The sequence below is a fragment of the Chelonia mydas genome, chromosome 5 (assembly GCF_015237465.2).
Source record: "Chelonia mydas isolate rCheMyd1 chromosome 5, rCheMyd1.pri.v2, whole genome shotgun sequence".
Taxonomy (NCBI): Eukaryota; Metazoa; Chordata; order Testudines; family Cheloniidae; genus Chelonia; species Chelonia mydas.
The window spans coordinates 99850564-99866493 of record NC_051245.2 but is presented as its reverse complement, the minus strand read 5'-3'; the positions used below and the strand labels follow the sequence as shown (position 1 = coordinate 99866493).

At 40.4% G+C, this 15930-nt stretch overlaps 1 protein-coding gene across 2 annotated transcripts in view; it reads left to right on the top strand.

Moving 5' to 3' along the window:
* Positions 1 to 15930, top strand: part of GLIS3 (GLIS family zinc finger 3) — a 257387-nt gene that overhangs the window by 183410 nt on the left and 58047 nt on the right. For both annotated transcript variants that reach the window (XM_007065592.4, XM_043547249.1), the window contains one exon: positions 15641 to 15782. In XM_007065592.4, coding sequence (XP_007065654.2) covers positions 15641 to 15782 — 142 coding nt within the window. The remainder of the gene's footprint in view (positions 1 to 15640; positions 15783 to 15930) is intronic.

Below are 15930 nucleotides of genomic sequence, written 5' to 3'. Positions count from 1 at the left end.
CCCATGCAATAAATGGAGTCTGGGCTTCTTCAATTTGTGTGTGTGTGTAGATCATGGCATGAACCAAGAAATCCACTTTCAACTTCAAAGCTTTTGTATTGTTTTTTTTTTAGTCTTTTTAAATATATTTCTGTTACATTAAGGAAAACCTATTGGAGCCCTCCAGTGGCCAAAATAGTACCTCTAAATTTCCATAAATATTAAGCAGGGACAAGATAGCCTAGTTGACAATGTCAGCCTTATAATTCCAAGATATAAACTTCATTTCCTGCAGTGGCTGTACTTTTAATTACAATTTCCAATGTATTTATAATTATACCAATGGACAAATGTTATTCATGACACTTTTATTTAGCTAAGACAGTGATGTAACATATTTCTGCAAGAAATATTGAAAGGTTGTTAGCAGAGAAACAAATAAAGTTAGGTTAAGTTTGCCTATGTTGTGATATCAGTAAAACAGCCCCGGTAGTCATTTAAAAAGTTAAAGTAAACAAGACCACCTAAGATGAATTTAGAACCTCTCTTGGGGTTCATAAATCCACATGTGAGAGCTCTGAAGTGAAAAGTGAGAGCCAAGTTAGATTTAATACAGTCTTATTTATCTTGATCAAACATCTAGTCCTTAGCTATTTATATAGATACCATGTCTTTTAATAGTTCCTTATTTGCAAACTGTACTATTTTGAACATTAGACGTTCTAGTTCAGATTTATTATAAGGCAGTCTTTGAGAAATTGACCACTTCATTGCACTGATACTAAACAGGACTCTCTCTTATGGAGCTGTTTCTGCATCATTTTAGCTTGTTCAAATTGCTCTTAAAGAAACCAAACCTGGATTAATTCTGCCAGGTAATTTACCATCTTTACTGGTTCTGTAACATTAGTAGATGCAGGTTTGAAAGACTGCCACCTTTGCTGCTCTGGGTACTCCACTGTTATATACAATGTCATTCAGCTGAGCAGCTAAAGATTAGAACAACAGTGTCTAGTAGGGTGACAAGACAGCAAGTGTGAAAAATTGGGACAGGGGGTGGGGGCTTATAGGAGCCTGTATAAGAAAAAGACCCAAAAATCGGGACTGTCCCTATAAAATCGGGACATCTGGTCACCCTAGTGTCTAGGCTGACCAGATAGCAAGTGTCAAAATTCGGGACAGGAGGTGGGGGTAATAGGTGCCTATGTGAGAAAAAGACCCAAAAATTGGGACTGTCCCTATAAAATCAGGACATCTGGTCACCCTAACAGTGTCACTAGTGCGGAATGTGAACTTCAGTGAAACAGTGATACCGTTGGGCAGCTGTTTATTTATCTCTTTATTTATTTATTTATACATTCTTGTGTCTATCATAGCCCTCTTCCCCAACAATTGTGCTATGTGTCTACTATCTCTTCTTTCTCCATTTTAAGGCTGTTTATTGCTTCTCCACTGACTCCATACAGTCAGCATCTGACATGACACTTCAAAAAATTGTTCAAATGTTTTTAGAAGTTAGTTGGAGTTAGTTTATTGGATTTGTATATTAGCCTGATGGATGTTGCAAAACACCTGACTTTCTATTTCACCAAAGAGTCAGGGGTCTCCCAAATGTCACTATTAGGATGCTAGGGAGGTAGAACATCTTATTTGTCACAGGAGTTGGGTCTGGGGAAGGACTGAATATACAAACATTCGCCAAGTTTGCTACAAACATGGTTCAGTTTTTCCTGAAAATTCTCCCTTTTTGGTACCAAAATTAGCAACGTGAAAACTGGGGGCTTTGCACAGCTGCTCTCGGTGAGCTCATAAACCAAACAGATCCACGGAAAAAAACCCTTCAGACGCTGTTGTTTCTATGAAGTCCATCAAAAGGCTTTCTGAGTTTCTCTGATTGGCTCTGTCAAATTGTGGAAGTAAATGAGGTGGGGAGGGAGAAGAGCAGTCGTTCAGCCTGTTTTCTGGCGTTTAAAAAAACCGGAAGGAGAAAGTTTTGGCTGGACTCAATGGGGGATTTCCTGTCCTGACTCTCTCAAAGATGCATTTTAGTTGTTTGAATGGTAGCTCGGGCTAGCATTGATTGGAAATTTTTCAAATGAAATTTTTTGTCATTGAAAGAATGGCCTTTTTCAAAAGTAGGCATTTCCATCTTAAAATTTTAGCTTTTAAATTTTTTCAATATTTTTAACAAACCTGGGAAATGAAAAATTTAGTCTTTCTTGGTTTACTGTTTTTTCAGTGGCACATTGTAACAAAGGGAGGAAGAACAAGAAAACTGAAAAACATGGCGGGAAATGAAAAATTAAAAACTTTGAAAATGAAAATTTTCAAAATCAAATATTTACAATGAAAATCTACGATAAAAATGTCACAAACATGAAAAACTGTTCCTTTTCAAAATCTGCAGAATAAATATGACTTCAAAGTTTTTCATTAAAAATGTTTTCCATTTTTTTATTTATTCTAGTTGTGTACATAGTGTCCTTGTCTCCTCTAAGCTTCTACCTTGATTTTTATTGAGGAGTAAACAAGCTTAGCCTGACGTTGGTAAATCTGAATTAAGTGGGTTTTTTAAAATCTCCAGGTTGTTGAGATTGTGTCCTTTGTGAAACTAATGCTCTGAGATATGAACACTGTTATAAGGGAGCCTGAGAACAAACAGGAAGAAGATAAACAAGACTGAAATGTAGTGGCTCAGGGATCAATAGCATTTTTCAATATGGCTGATAATTGTGTAATCAGAAAAGGCAACTTCCTTCAGATCTGCAGGAAGCCTAGAATGGTTAGATAAATACTGCAGATGACCATGAAGAACAGAGGTAGCAAAGGTGGACTGGTGTGACGCAGAATATCTGGAAGGGAAATGTTGAGTCTACAGAGGTTTGGGGCCCTGTTCCCCTCTCACTTACACAGTTTCTATACATGTATAATTCCCCTGGGTTGCGTGGGGTAGGAATGTTTAAGTTAAAGTGGGGTATGAGCTACTGACTCACACCTTTCTACATGATCTTCCAGTTCCTTCTTGAATAAATTACCCCAATTCAGACTTCCTTACAGATCAGTAAAGCAGGTGTACATAGCCTCAGTGAGTGAAAGACGATTTCTTACTTATACTGCCATTCACATCACTTCTGAATTTGGCCCACTGTCACTAGGATTTGAGGCAATTCACTTTGACTAAAACCCTGTATAAACTCCAAGTATCTAGGCTCTATGCAGGTGAAGGGCAGGAGAGGTGAAATCCACCCTTCCAACCCTGAGATCAAGACACGGGCTGCATTGCAGCCTACCTTGTGTCTGCTATTTGTGTGGGCTGAAATAGTAGCCACAACCCTTCCACAATCCTTATGTGTTGGGGCCATAAGAGTTGCATCAACAAGGATTATGTGGCCACTCCCTGGCTTATTCCAACCATTGCCCTCCTTGCTAGTCTGTGCTGGCATTGGGTAAAGAGACCCCTTCTGTAGCCCCCAGATTTTGCAAAGAGGCACTTCCCAGCTACATCATCCCACAGCCAAACCTCTTCCCCCACAATGCATTCCTAGTACAAATGATATAAGTGATGCAGTGCCTAATTTGTGCACCATAGGTCAATTTCACCGTCAGGGACGAATCTGGATCACTGTTACGCCTCTGGACCTTGGCCATCCTGATAATCTCTGTATCCCCTAGCAGGTTGCCTTTTTTTCCCCTTTATGTCTGACTTACTCAAATATATAAGGCTGTCTGTCTTAAAATATGAAAAAAACAAGCAAAATAGGTAGAATAAAAAAAGGGGAGCCAAAAGATACTCCTTTTCTGAGCAATATTTTCTCAGGCAATGATAGTTCTACATTAGCCTGTAATGGGGCACTGGAACAATTTTTATAGTGGGGATGCTGAGAGCCATTGAACCAAGCTGTAAACCCTGTATCTAATGGAAACCGCTTCACGCCAAGGGTTTGTAGCATCCCCCGCACCCCGAGTTCCAGTCTGTAATTAATAACATCTAAAAAGGCTTGACAGATAGTTTACTTTTATTGTCTGCTATGGGATGCTTTGACAAATTCATCCTTCTCCCACAAATAATATAGATCTGGTTTTATAAATATGGGCAGCATATAATGCTGTGTAATGTCATCTTGATTGTTCATTGTTTACACTGTTTTACAATAGGACCAAGTTTTCTGTTTAACTTTTATGAGTATATGTTGATTTCACCCCAGTATGGCTGATGTTACCTGTTTGTTTGCATAGACTTTGAGTAAATGGAGTTTCATGCCAGTGTTTGGGTTTAGTGGAGAGCACAGATAGAGCACGGTGTCCAGGGTTTTTCTTTTGCTGAAATCTTTGGAATCTACAGAATTGTCTTGAGTTAGTTTTTTCATTCTCTTGCCTTAGTCATTTTAATCCTTTCCCCAGTATTTTAAAAGGATCCGTTTGCCTGTGGAAACAATGTTAGTGCCTTTTTGCTGAATGCCTTACAAATGCAGCAAATAAACTCATTCTTTTTTTCCCTCTCTCTGTCACTCAGAATGATTGCCAAGAAAAGCAGGAGCCATGAAGGGCTGAAACTTTATTCTATTGATATTCAGCAGTTATTAGTGTGTTGTGTTAGTGACAGCAAACAGCAATGTTGTAGATTATTAGCCTACATGTATCTGGAGAAACTGTTCACAACAAGGCGGGTGTTCAGAAGCAGGGCAAACAGCTTTTCTCCAGCTCCTAAAGTACCAGCCCTGTATAATTCTGAGTCTGTCTTTCAGTTTTAAGTTGCTCTTGTTCAAACTCTTAGTTCAGATTTCACTGTTAATACTGCAACAGGGAGAGAATTGAGTAAAGAGGTGAGGGGGGAGGAATCTATTTCCATGCTGTGAGAGCAGATGAATTTAAGGATATTTTTCCCCCACTTGTTTTCTATGGAGTCCATTTAAAATATGTCATTAATGCAAACAGAAGTGCATTCAGAGGGTAAGGGTCAGTGAGCAGTGCCCATGGCAACTAAGAAACTATTCTGCACAAAAAATGTGGTAAAGAGTAAGTGTTTTAATCCTCAACTTTAATCCCTTTACTTCCTGTTCTCAAAATGAAATATAAATCAGGCACCATGGAGTGCAGCAATTTTTCCTGAAAGGGACGTTGGCGAGAAAAGGATTAGTAATGGGCAGAAGTGTTTAAGGAATTTAATCACACAATTTGTTGTAAAACTTTTGAGACTACGAGTGACCAGTTCTTTTGAGCCTGGCCAATGAAAAACAACAAAACATACTTTGAAAGTGATTAGAGGGCTGGCTCTGGCTGACACCCCCATTTGTTGTTGTTGTTGTTACATCATTGCAGCAGTTGCTGTGACTTAGGAAACCATGGAATGTACTTGGTGTGCCCACTGAGAAGGCTCCGAGATGGGGGTGGTATTTTAATGGTGGTGTATAGAGGACTCTTCTGATCTCTAGGAAACAGAAACAATAGAGCAACCTGCATTTTTCATCTTGCTACTGGGGTTGCTGCAGTTGTTATAATCAGGAGATTAGCAAAGCACTGTGACATTAATATTTACAGATAGTCTGCTTTCTGCTACATTTGTCCATCACTGCTTTCAGACTGAGGTTTCCCTTGTGCTGCTATAGGCTTTGGCAATATGGAGTAGTGGTACATGTTCAAGGAGGAAGAGCTAGCATCACACTTGAAGAAATAAATATATTGTGAGAGCAGTATAAACAAACCAAAAAGAAACTGAATCAAAACACAACTGAAATATCCCTTATTTGACAAGTGCAGCAATGTTTGTTATGCCTGTATTCTACCTTTGTTATCAAACTATGCCCCTTTTCATTCATGCCTTTCACCTCTCCCTTCAGGATTTCTATGAGATTGTTTCCTGCTACTTTTATGCATATTCCTGTGACACTGTCGCAAAGACTTGTCAGTAAATAGTTCAGCAACTGTGTGTATAAAATGTATAAGCAGATATCAAACTCTTCCCACTGAAATCCTGTATCCTTGAGCTATAGAACCTGATGATCACTGCTGTATTAGTGCCATATACAGTCTCACAGACTATGCGTGATAAAGGTTCTGCAGGCCACATTAGGTCCTTGGTGTTAGCTGTGCAGTCCTTTTGCCTTCAGTGGTTTTACACAAGTGTAACTGATTGGAACTAAGTAAACAATTCTATTGAAGAATAGAATTCAGCTCTCACTTTCTTAGTTGTGTTGGCTATACAGGCTAACATGAGTTTAAAATGAAATATATTTTTGTCCTTAAAGAAAGCAGACCTGACTGAATGCACACATCGAGCAGCTCTGTTGAGTGCGAAGGTACCATTTTACTTAATCACTTTTCAGACTAGAATTGCACTTTTAGATAACAGACTGAGTTTCACCTGCTTTGAGCCTTCTCAAGGCATGTGCACATCGTTGGGTTTCTGTTTTTTTTAATGCATGTAAAGTAAGGATGATTAAGATAATTATAGATAAAGAATATAATCGACTCACTTTAGGCTTTGTGGAAGTAGTGAGTTTTCAAGAGCAATTTGAATAAAGGGAGCATTGAGGCTTAATGTTTTTTCTTAGAAACCCAAAACTTGGGACAGCTTCTCTGAGGCTTGTGAAATTTTGGGAAAAGCTGGCCCTGTTTGAGAGTCCCCAGACTGATTTACAGTTTCAGTAAGACTCAGGGGGTTTGGCTGTGTTGTAGGTTGAGATGTGAGTTTGTTAGAATCTGAAACTCGTAGCAGAATGTGTGTGTGTGGGTGGGGGTGTTATGGTTAAAGGGTGAACTGTACCTTTGACCCCTCACTCTGTCTCTCTATGGACGCATTTTGAAGCAACAGGCCCATATCTGTGCTTCTCTCAGGATGGAATCCCCTGATTTATGGGGGTGGGGAGGAGTGATAGCTCAGTGGTTTGAGCATTGGACTGCTAAACCCAGGGTTGTGAGTTCAATCCTTGAGGGGGCCATTTAGGGATCTGGGGCAAAAACTGGGGATTGGTCCTGCTTTGAGCAGGGGGTTAGACTAGATGACCTCCTGAGGTCCCTTCTGTGATTCACCCCATTTTTACACTGGATCCCCAAGTAAAACCCCTCCCCCCACCCTGTTCACCAGCTATATCCCAAGTCCAACTGGCTTCTGGCCCATGCTTAGGCTTCCATCTGGGATCTTATGACTAGGGCTCCGTGTCTGTCACAGAGGTCACGGAAGTCATGGATTCTGTTACTTTCCACAACCTCCATGACTTCTGCAGGAGGGAGTGTGAGGGGGCTGTTACTTGGGAGGCCCCCAGGACAGCCACACCAGCTGCTGCTGGAGCGGCCCTGGGGACAGCCACACACACCACTGCTCCGCTGGTCCTGGCAGCGGTCCCTGGGCCAGCGGCCGGAGCAGCCGCAGTCCCCAGCCAGCCAGCTGGAACAGCCACAGTCCTCTGGCCCCCAGCATCTGGTGCTGCTGGCTCCCCCCTCCCCTGTAACAGCCCCCCCCCACATTCCCCCAGTGTCCCCCCCCCCGATTTAATCACAGGTGTTTTTAGTATAGGTCATGGGCCATGAATTTTTGTATATTGCCCGTCATAGGTGCTGACTCCATGGGTGCTCCATGGCTGGAGCACCCATGGGGAAAAATTGGTGAGTGCTCTGCACCCACTTGCAGCCAAGCTCCCCACTCCACCCACCCTTCCCCAGCTCATCTCCGCTTTCTCCTCCTCCCCTAAGCGCGCGACGTCCCTGCTTCTCCTCCCAGGCTTGCTGCCATGAAACAGCTGTTTCATGGTGTAACAAACTGTGGGAGGGAGGGGGGAGGAGCGGGAACATGGCGCGCTCAGGGGAGGAAGTGGGGAAGAGGTGGGGCTGGGGTGGGGATTTGGGGAAGGAGTCCAATAGGGGCAGGGAGGGGGCGGAGTTGGGGTGGAGACTTTGGGGAAGTGGTTGGAATGGGGGAGGGGCAGGGGCAGGGGTGGAGTCGGGGCGGGGTCGGGGGGGGGGTGAGCACCCACCGGCACCAGGAGAACTTGGCGCCTATGTTGCCTGTGACCTGTCCATGACTTTTACAAAAAATACCCATGACTAAATCGTAGCCTTATCTGTGACCACCAATATGAAAGTGCAGTAACAGAGAACAACTTGTTCAAAGCAAAGCATTATTTATCCATAGAAACATCACAGAGATGAAAGTCTTAAAACAACAGCAGCCTATATTCTTATTGTCTTAGCTAAGCTTTGAAACCATTCTTTGAAAGTTTAAGTGGCCCTCCTGTGGCCACTTATCTGTGGTGCCCCAGCATCAGGGGCCATGTTACAGTCTGTTTCTCTGCAGACTGCCTCCCTTCATCAGGCTGCTTTTTAATACAGTTTCCAAGTCCTTTGTTAAAGACTTCCCGCCTTGGTTCCCCCAAAGCCTCCAGCTAAAACCTTCCCCTCTCCTGTCCCCACTCACATCCTGGGATTCAGCCAGATCCTGATTCCACATTAATGGAGGTGAGCTTCAAAGACCTCTAACACCTCTACTGTCCATTTGAGTACTAGCAATCCAGCTCTGTCTACAGCCATTGTGACCTAGTCTTTGGATTCCTCAAGGCCACAGCAACCTATGAGTGATTTAACCCTTTGTTACATATTAGCCAGCAACACAATAACCACCAAACACACACACACACACATATATCATTCTTACCATGAATACATATATTACCCACATGTTTCACAGGGTTACAAACCCATGAACCCAAAATTTATAAAAGGTTCAGGGGATCCCTCTCCTAAACAAAACTGCCAGGTTTTGTCCAACTCCAACTGTTTACTATTAGAAATTGGCCCAAACATCAAATTTAGATCCTAGTGCAAACCTCCCAAAGCTGGGGAGTGAGGATTCGGATACAGGGGTTTTGGTTCAGATTAATCTAGAAAGAGGGGACATTGTAAAATTTGGATCTGGCCATGAAATTTCCCAAAGTTTAGAAGTGATTAGATATGGGTTTTGGTTTGACCCCATCTGTGTTTCTGTTACTAAGAACATTCTTTATTTTGTACACAGATTTTCATACCAACTTTTCACAGATAAAGGAAAAAAGATGGGTTCACTCTCAATGGAGCCCCAGATGGATGTAGCATTTGTTCATTACCCTACTTAGAAGATACTCCACTCAGATGAAAAGAGAGATCTGCCAAGCACATCTCTTTTCAAAGGAGGAGAGCAATTATTCAGCATAACTGGGCTCTTTGTCAGGTTGCATTTATCGAGAGAAACTAGCTGTTAGACAATAACATACAGTAGCTATATATATTTCCAAGTCAATCTGACACAGAATAGTATAAGATGATTTTTTAAAATGGCATGGGCTCCACTGCTAGATTGCTGGTCACTATGAACAAAGACCAGGAACCTTTCTGAATCGCAAAGAAAAGCAGCTTGAATGGGAGGGATCGTACATATTGTAGGCAGTGTTTTACATAAGATGGTGGCAATATGAATGGGTTTAACTATCAGACATTAGCTCTGTAAGAAGCTGTGTGTGTCTGTGTGTGTTTCTCTCTTAGTTTTCATGTCTATGACTAGACTGCAGAGGAAAGGAATCTTCCTTTATGAAAATGTGAGCTTCTATAATACAGTGAAAGTTACACAAGAGACCACCCTTAATAGATAACTTCCTGTCTTAAAAGACTACCCCAAAGGATCCCCAGGCCTATGTAGTAGAATTCTGATCAACCTTTATTAGATGACAACCGCTGTTAAGCAAGCAATTTTGGTTGATCCAGTACATGGTTAATTAAGACAGATTTCACTGGATTTCTAATTGACTTCTCAAAAAGCAAAGCTTCAGTGTTATTTTCTGATTTTTGGAAAGTTGCACAGGCTCTGTTCCAGCTGAAATTTCTTCCTTCAAATGGTGTTCTTGCGTCTATATCATTTTCTGACAAGGAAGAATGTGAGTTGCTCAATGGCAGGTTTTGAATATATTGATCTATAAGAAAGCAGTGTTTTATATACACAGTAATAGTAGAATTCAGTTCAGTCTTTCTCCTTCCCAACATTCTTTAGTCTTGAGAAAGCCATGTTTCTTATCTTGCACCGCTATTCCAAAGCCAAAGTATTTTGTTACCTTAAAAAAAAAAATCTTCTAGTAGCCAATGATAACTTAGTGCACAGGTACCAGATGTTTTTAATTTTTAGATTTATCTTTAAGAAGTATCTAGGATGTTTTTTCTTGATTTAGGAATGATCACAAAAATGAATTATATTTTATCGTAGCATTCTACATGTTGTGGTCTTCAGTATGAGTTATGGGGCGAGAGTAGCAAATATAATGTGTTTTTTTATTTTATTTTTATATTGAAATGAATGCTCCTCTCAGTGGATGATAGACTAGTCTTATTTGTTAACTTCCATTCTATTTACTGGTCAAGTGTTTTAATTACAACAGATGACGAAAGCTGTTTAAAACAATGCGTATATTTATCTGTTAAAGCTGCACAGATTTCAGGTGATTAAATAGAGGCGAAGAGCATCAGGACAGAGACCCCTTCCTTCTATATTGTTTCCCAGCTCTCTGTTACTTCTGGGTGAAGGAATAAGGAGAAAACTTGGGAAGTACAAACTTGCAGAATTTCCACTGTCAGCATGATCTAGTCCTGTGCATGGGAGCATTAGACCTTGATGAAGTTGTTCTGTATGAGCAGCATGTGATCTACCATGCAAACATATAGCATGAATAAACACTCTTACATAGCTTTGGCTTCATGTTTAATTTTTATTTTTCCAGTGGTCAGATTGGTGTACTCTATCGGTGCCATTAGGCTAGCAGGGATTAAATTTGGCTCTGCAATAGTGCAGGCAAATATTAACTTCTGGATACTCTCCTAGACAAATTCAGAAAATGTGTGGAGGCAAAGACAGAGGATCGTGCTTTACTTCCATCACTACCATCTTCCAGGCAGACAGTGATAGGCATACTTGACCACCACTAAGCCTTATTCAGTCCTTGTCAGCTGGTGCTGTTATTGTTATTGATTCATAAATTATGCAACTCACTTTATATCTATACATAGAAAAATAGTTTTATAATGCTATGACATTTTAGTGTAAAGAATTCCCCCCGTTAAAAAATTGATATTCAGTTTTATTTTGCCATTTAAGACACAGCAGCCACAGTAGATCTGACAAGTACCAAAGACAAGTGGACACATTTGTTATTGGTACTTGACCCTATGTATGGAGATCTTCTGTTATACATACAAGTGTACATACAGCCCATGCAAGTTGCTTTCGGAATAATTAGATTGAAAATTCTTGGATATAAATTATATAGCTGGTAAGTTTTTGTGGTGAGAGAGGCCCAGTCTTTGTGAAGAAGCACTGATGTTAAAATGCTACAGTAATATTGAATGCCAGGCAGGGTTTTGAAGTTACTATGATCCTATTTTAAATGGTTTGGTAAAAACTAATCCTATTTGAAAAATCTTAAACTACTTTTCTCATGGCCAAGACTCTTCATAAACACACATTTTTGTGGCATCTGATTCCTGTTGAACAACAAGAAGAACCTACCAATGTTATGCAGAAACACGCACAACCCAGATAAAACACATTGGTTAGAGAAATGCAAAACAAAAGGTCTTTGATTCTTAGTCGTTTTCTTTGGAAATATGTCATGCATCAAACTAACGTAATGCCTCTGCTTTTAGACTCAAATATAATGAAATTGAAAATTGAGGAATCTGGCCCTTATTCCCTCCTAATTACTTCCACTTGACTCACTTAATCTTGGGTGATTATTCAATCATACCTGAAATGAGAAAATGACGGGAGTAGAATTTCCATCTCTTGTTCTGAGAGCTTATAAACATTAGCAGAACTGTCATGGGGAAAAAAACAAATGTAAATCGCTGTTGACAGTGCCTTGTTTTTATATATTAAAAAAAATCCCCAGATTGTGATGGAAGCAGCTCAAGTTTCTAAGTACAGAGCTTGTCAAGTCTTAGAATCATAGAATATCAAGGTTGGAAGGGACCTCAGGAGGTCATCTAGTCCAACCCCTGCTGAAAGCAGGACCAATCCCCAATTTTTGCACCAGATCCCTAAATGGCCCGCCCAAAGGATTGAACTCACAACCCTGGGTTTAGCAGGCCAATGCTCAAACCACTGAGCTATCCCTCCCCCCTTCTGGGTGATTTAATTATTAAAGATGAAAATCTATCATTTGGAAGAAATATTTCATAAAGGAAGGTTGTGCAGCAGCTCAGCAGCTGCGTTGTTTACTTGTACCTGGGCCAGCCATGAATTCAGGCCAAGAAATGGCACACCGGAAACCTCTGTGCTCAGTGTGTTCAGAATGTCTGTCATTGATTCCATCACTCGGCAAGGTAACTTGCTACAGACAGTACCTTTGCCTCTCTGCTCAAGGGTAGAATGATTGGCATGTTTTAAGTCACAACGAAATTGCACTGGTGACTAGCTGGATGCTCATATGAGATGGACTATGTCACAGCCAGGAATACAGTATATTTGATTTGCAAGTTTGAAGTGAGCCACATTGCATAGTCAAATCAAAGTCTGGTTATTTCAGAAACTACTTTAAGAACAGATGATATCCCTATAACCCAGCCTGAGTAAGGGGCACATGTAACTATGCTCTCACAGAAGCAAAGCGGAAATTAGATTGTCAACATAGAGCGGGTCAGCATTTTTTCTTAACTTTTTTCTATGAAAATAGGCTGGTTGACAAAAAACAGAAATTTTCATGAGAGAATTTCTGTTTTTATCAACAATTGGGGAGGGGGGGGCTTAATCAGGAAAAAATAACTCCAAAAACCAATTTTAGTTTTTGACAATGTAAACCAAAAAATTAGTTTTCAGGCTTTCAGTGAAAACCTGAAAATTTCTGTGGAAATTTCTGACTAATTTTTTAAAAATGTTTGCAAGAAATAAAATACATCTTTTTGACCAGCTGAAACTATGATGCTGAGAGTCACCATCTCTTTTTCTCCAGGGAGTATATAGTTTGTGCCTGCCCTTTTACTGGCACAGATAACTTCCCCCCTCTGCAATGGTTCCGGTGCATTGCCTGATGCATAGTGGGGTGGAGACTAGGCTGCCCAGACATTCTTACTAGTTTCCTAGCACCATCTTTGCAGGAAGGAAAATAGCAGACCAGCGGCAGCTGTTTCTCTTTTTCCCCTCACCCCTCACAGTGTAGGCTATATGGAGAAGAAAGGGTGCGCCTAACACCTTTATTCCAAGGGTGTGTAGTATGTCTCATGACTGACCTTTTTATAGTTTTGTTCTGCAGTTGTGCAACTGACTGCAGAATCCACCTCTTTCTACAGAATCTAAGCTTTCATTTTAAAAATAAATGTTTTTAGTCCTCATAGTTGTGAAGAAACCCTTCCAAATGTGAGCTGAATGTACTGAATTGCAGTGTGGTCTTTCTGGGAGATAATTACATGGGTTCAGAACCCTCTGCAGACAGACAATCAGAGCACAGCTTTCTTCCAGAGTTTTTTATGAGAATTATCCCTGATGGCTGGGCAGGTCAGAAAATTTTGTGTGAGCACTGATTGTCCTGAGGGAATCATTCCCAGTGCCAGATAGAAAACACATGTCACAAACAAAGCAAAATAGAGAGAAATGTGTGTCATGTACTTTGTGTATATTTGGTTGACATTTCTGTTTAACACGCATATCTAATGTGTAAATACCCAAACTACTCTTCTCTCGGTTCTGTTAACATACTTTTCCCTTAATTGTACCTGCCTGTGCTTCCTAAAGAAAAAGGTGATCAGTTCCATGCTATGAAGTAAAAAGGACCAATTAATTGCAGACAAGCAATTTTACACAGGAACCTCTGGAAATCTTCACTCTGTGTAAACATTTATTTGAAATCTTTCTTCAAAAAGGATGGTTGTCTTTGTTGTATTATTATTTAATTTTATATTATGATGATGATGATGAATCAGGTTTGATAGAAATTAGCACCACTTCTGCTTCTTATGTTAAGAAAAATGTAGATAAAAAGAATGTGAATATGTTTGGCCCCAGGAGTACACATGCACTTAATTTCATAAAAGGCCATATTACTGCTGGTATCAGTAAAGGCATAAGAACCAGTAAGTAATAGAAAGCAGACAGGAGTTCCTGGCTACAGTAGAAAAAACATCTGGGCCCTTGAGCAGATTGTAAATATGGGAGATAAATAAGAACTGATTTCCAGAACTCATATTAAACTTGATTTTTTTCTTTGAATTTTTCTATGCTTTGGGCTTTAGATAAACCCCAGAAAAACAAACATACATACATACAAACATACCTTTCAAACATCTTTTACCCTTAGGAATATTAAGCACAACGGTTGCATAATTTTTTTGTTTCAAAGAGAAAAATAATGTACAGTATACATGGGCTGAGCAAATGGTTTTAACTAATCACAGTCCTCATTTATTATTTCAATGTTATTTGTCTCTGTTATAGTTAATATAGTCACACTGCTTTGAATATATGGGCCTGATTCTCCACTCCATTACCCAGTTTTACACCATTGTAAATCCAGTGAAGTCAGTAAGTCATGCCAATGTAAAGCAAGAGTCATGCAGCTTAAAGCTGGTCTAACAGAGTGAGGAATGATTCAATGTGTTTTTAAGGCTTTGAGACAATGAAGCTTATCCTTGAAGAGCTGGGGAAACCCTAGACTCATTGCATGAAGCCACCAACAGATCAATCCCAGCACGAAATCCTGATGTTGCCTGACCTTCATGTTATGTCAGTTACTCACTGTCATCACGTAGTGGTGCAACATGATGAAATCACAAATTAATATCAGCATCATGCACCTGACTATTTTGTGGCTCTCCATAATTCTATTCAACATTGTTGCCTCTTTCCCTGGTTAACCATTCCTGAATGTGGAGGGACAGGGATGTTTCTCTCTTCCTCTCTTGCTTCTTCTCTCCCTATCTTCCTCCACTGGATTCTTGGAGGAATTGGGTTAGATCCTGGATTTCTATAGCCCACTTACCTAGCACTCTCTGTATGGCCTCTCATGAGACCAGGCAAAGTGAAAGATCCTCCAATTAGATCAATAGGGCCTCATTCTCATTTACATTAGGGCCATTTTACAGCTACAGCTCTGCAACTATAACTCTTTATGTCTACTTTATATTGCCAAAGTGGTCTTAGTGTAAATGAGAATGAGGCCCATAAACTCCAGATGAGCTGTATATGAGGGTAACAAAACCTTACATGTGTCTTTAGAGCTACAGGCTGAGATCACTATTTTAAGACGTCTTACAAATGTTTATACTGTATACATCACTTCCCTGCTCATAAAGGAAATGTTGGTCCCATTTGATAGTTTCTCTAATGTGCAGCAGTCAAGCCAATATTTCAATTCTGTGGAGCACTGTGCAAAGAAGAAAGCATCTTTCTTGGATTTCTTCTGCTCACCCTTCCCGCACTCCGTCCCCCTCCCTTGGTTCTCAAAATATTTCCTTCTGTGGGACATCAGGATGTTTTGTGGCCCATATTTTGAGAACCACTGCTGTAATAGAACAGTCATTTATCAGGATTGTATATAGAAGAATCTTTCTCTCTGTTTCCTCTTCTAACCCCTCAGCCTTTCTTCATTATCACTGCCCAATATCTTGGTGATCATTTTCCTGTGATGATGGTTTTTCCTTCTTATCTCTTGTGCTTCAGTTGCGATCAAGCTCAGAGCTTGACCAGGACATCCTCAACGATTGCCTCACTATTCAGCCTCTCCAACCAGCCCCTTCACCACATGATGCTGCAGACAATACCATGGGACGATCGCCAGGGCCTGTTCATGACATCTACACAGGTATAGTAAAAAGACAGGAAATGATCCCAGAACATTTAAAGTTAGGTATGACTGATGTATACTTCTGGGATTTTTAATGTGTGAAAAACTCTCTAAAATCCACCTCTTTTTCTTCCTAAACTACTCCTGAGAAGGACAGAACAATGGT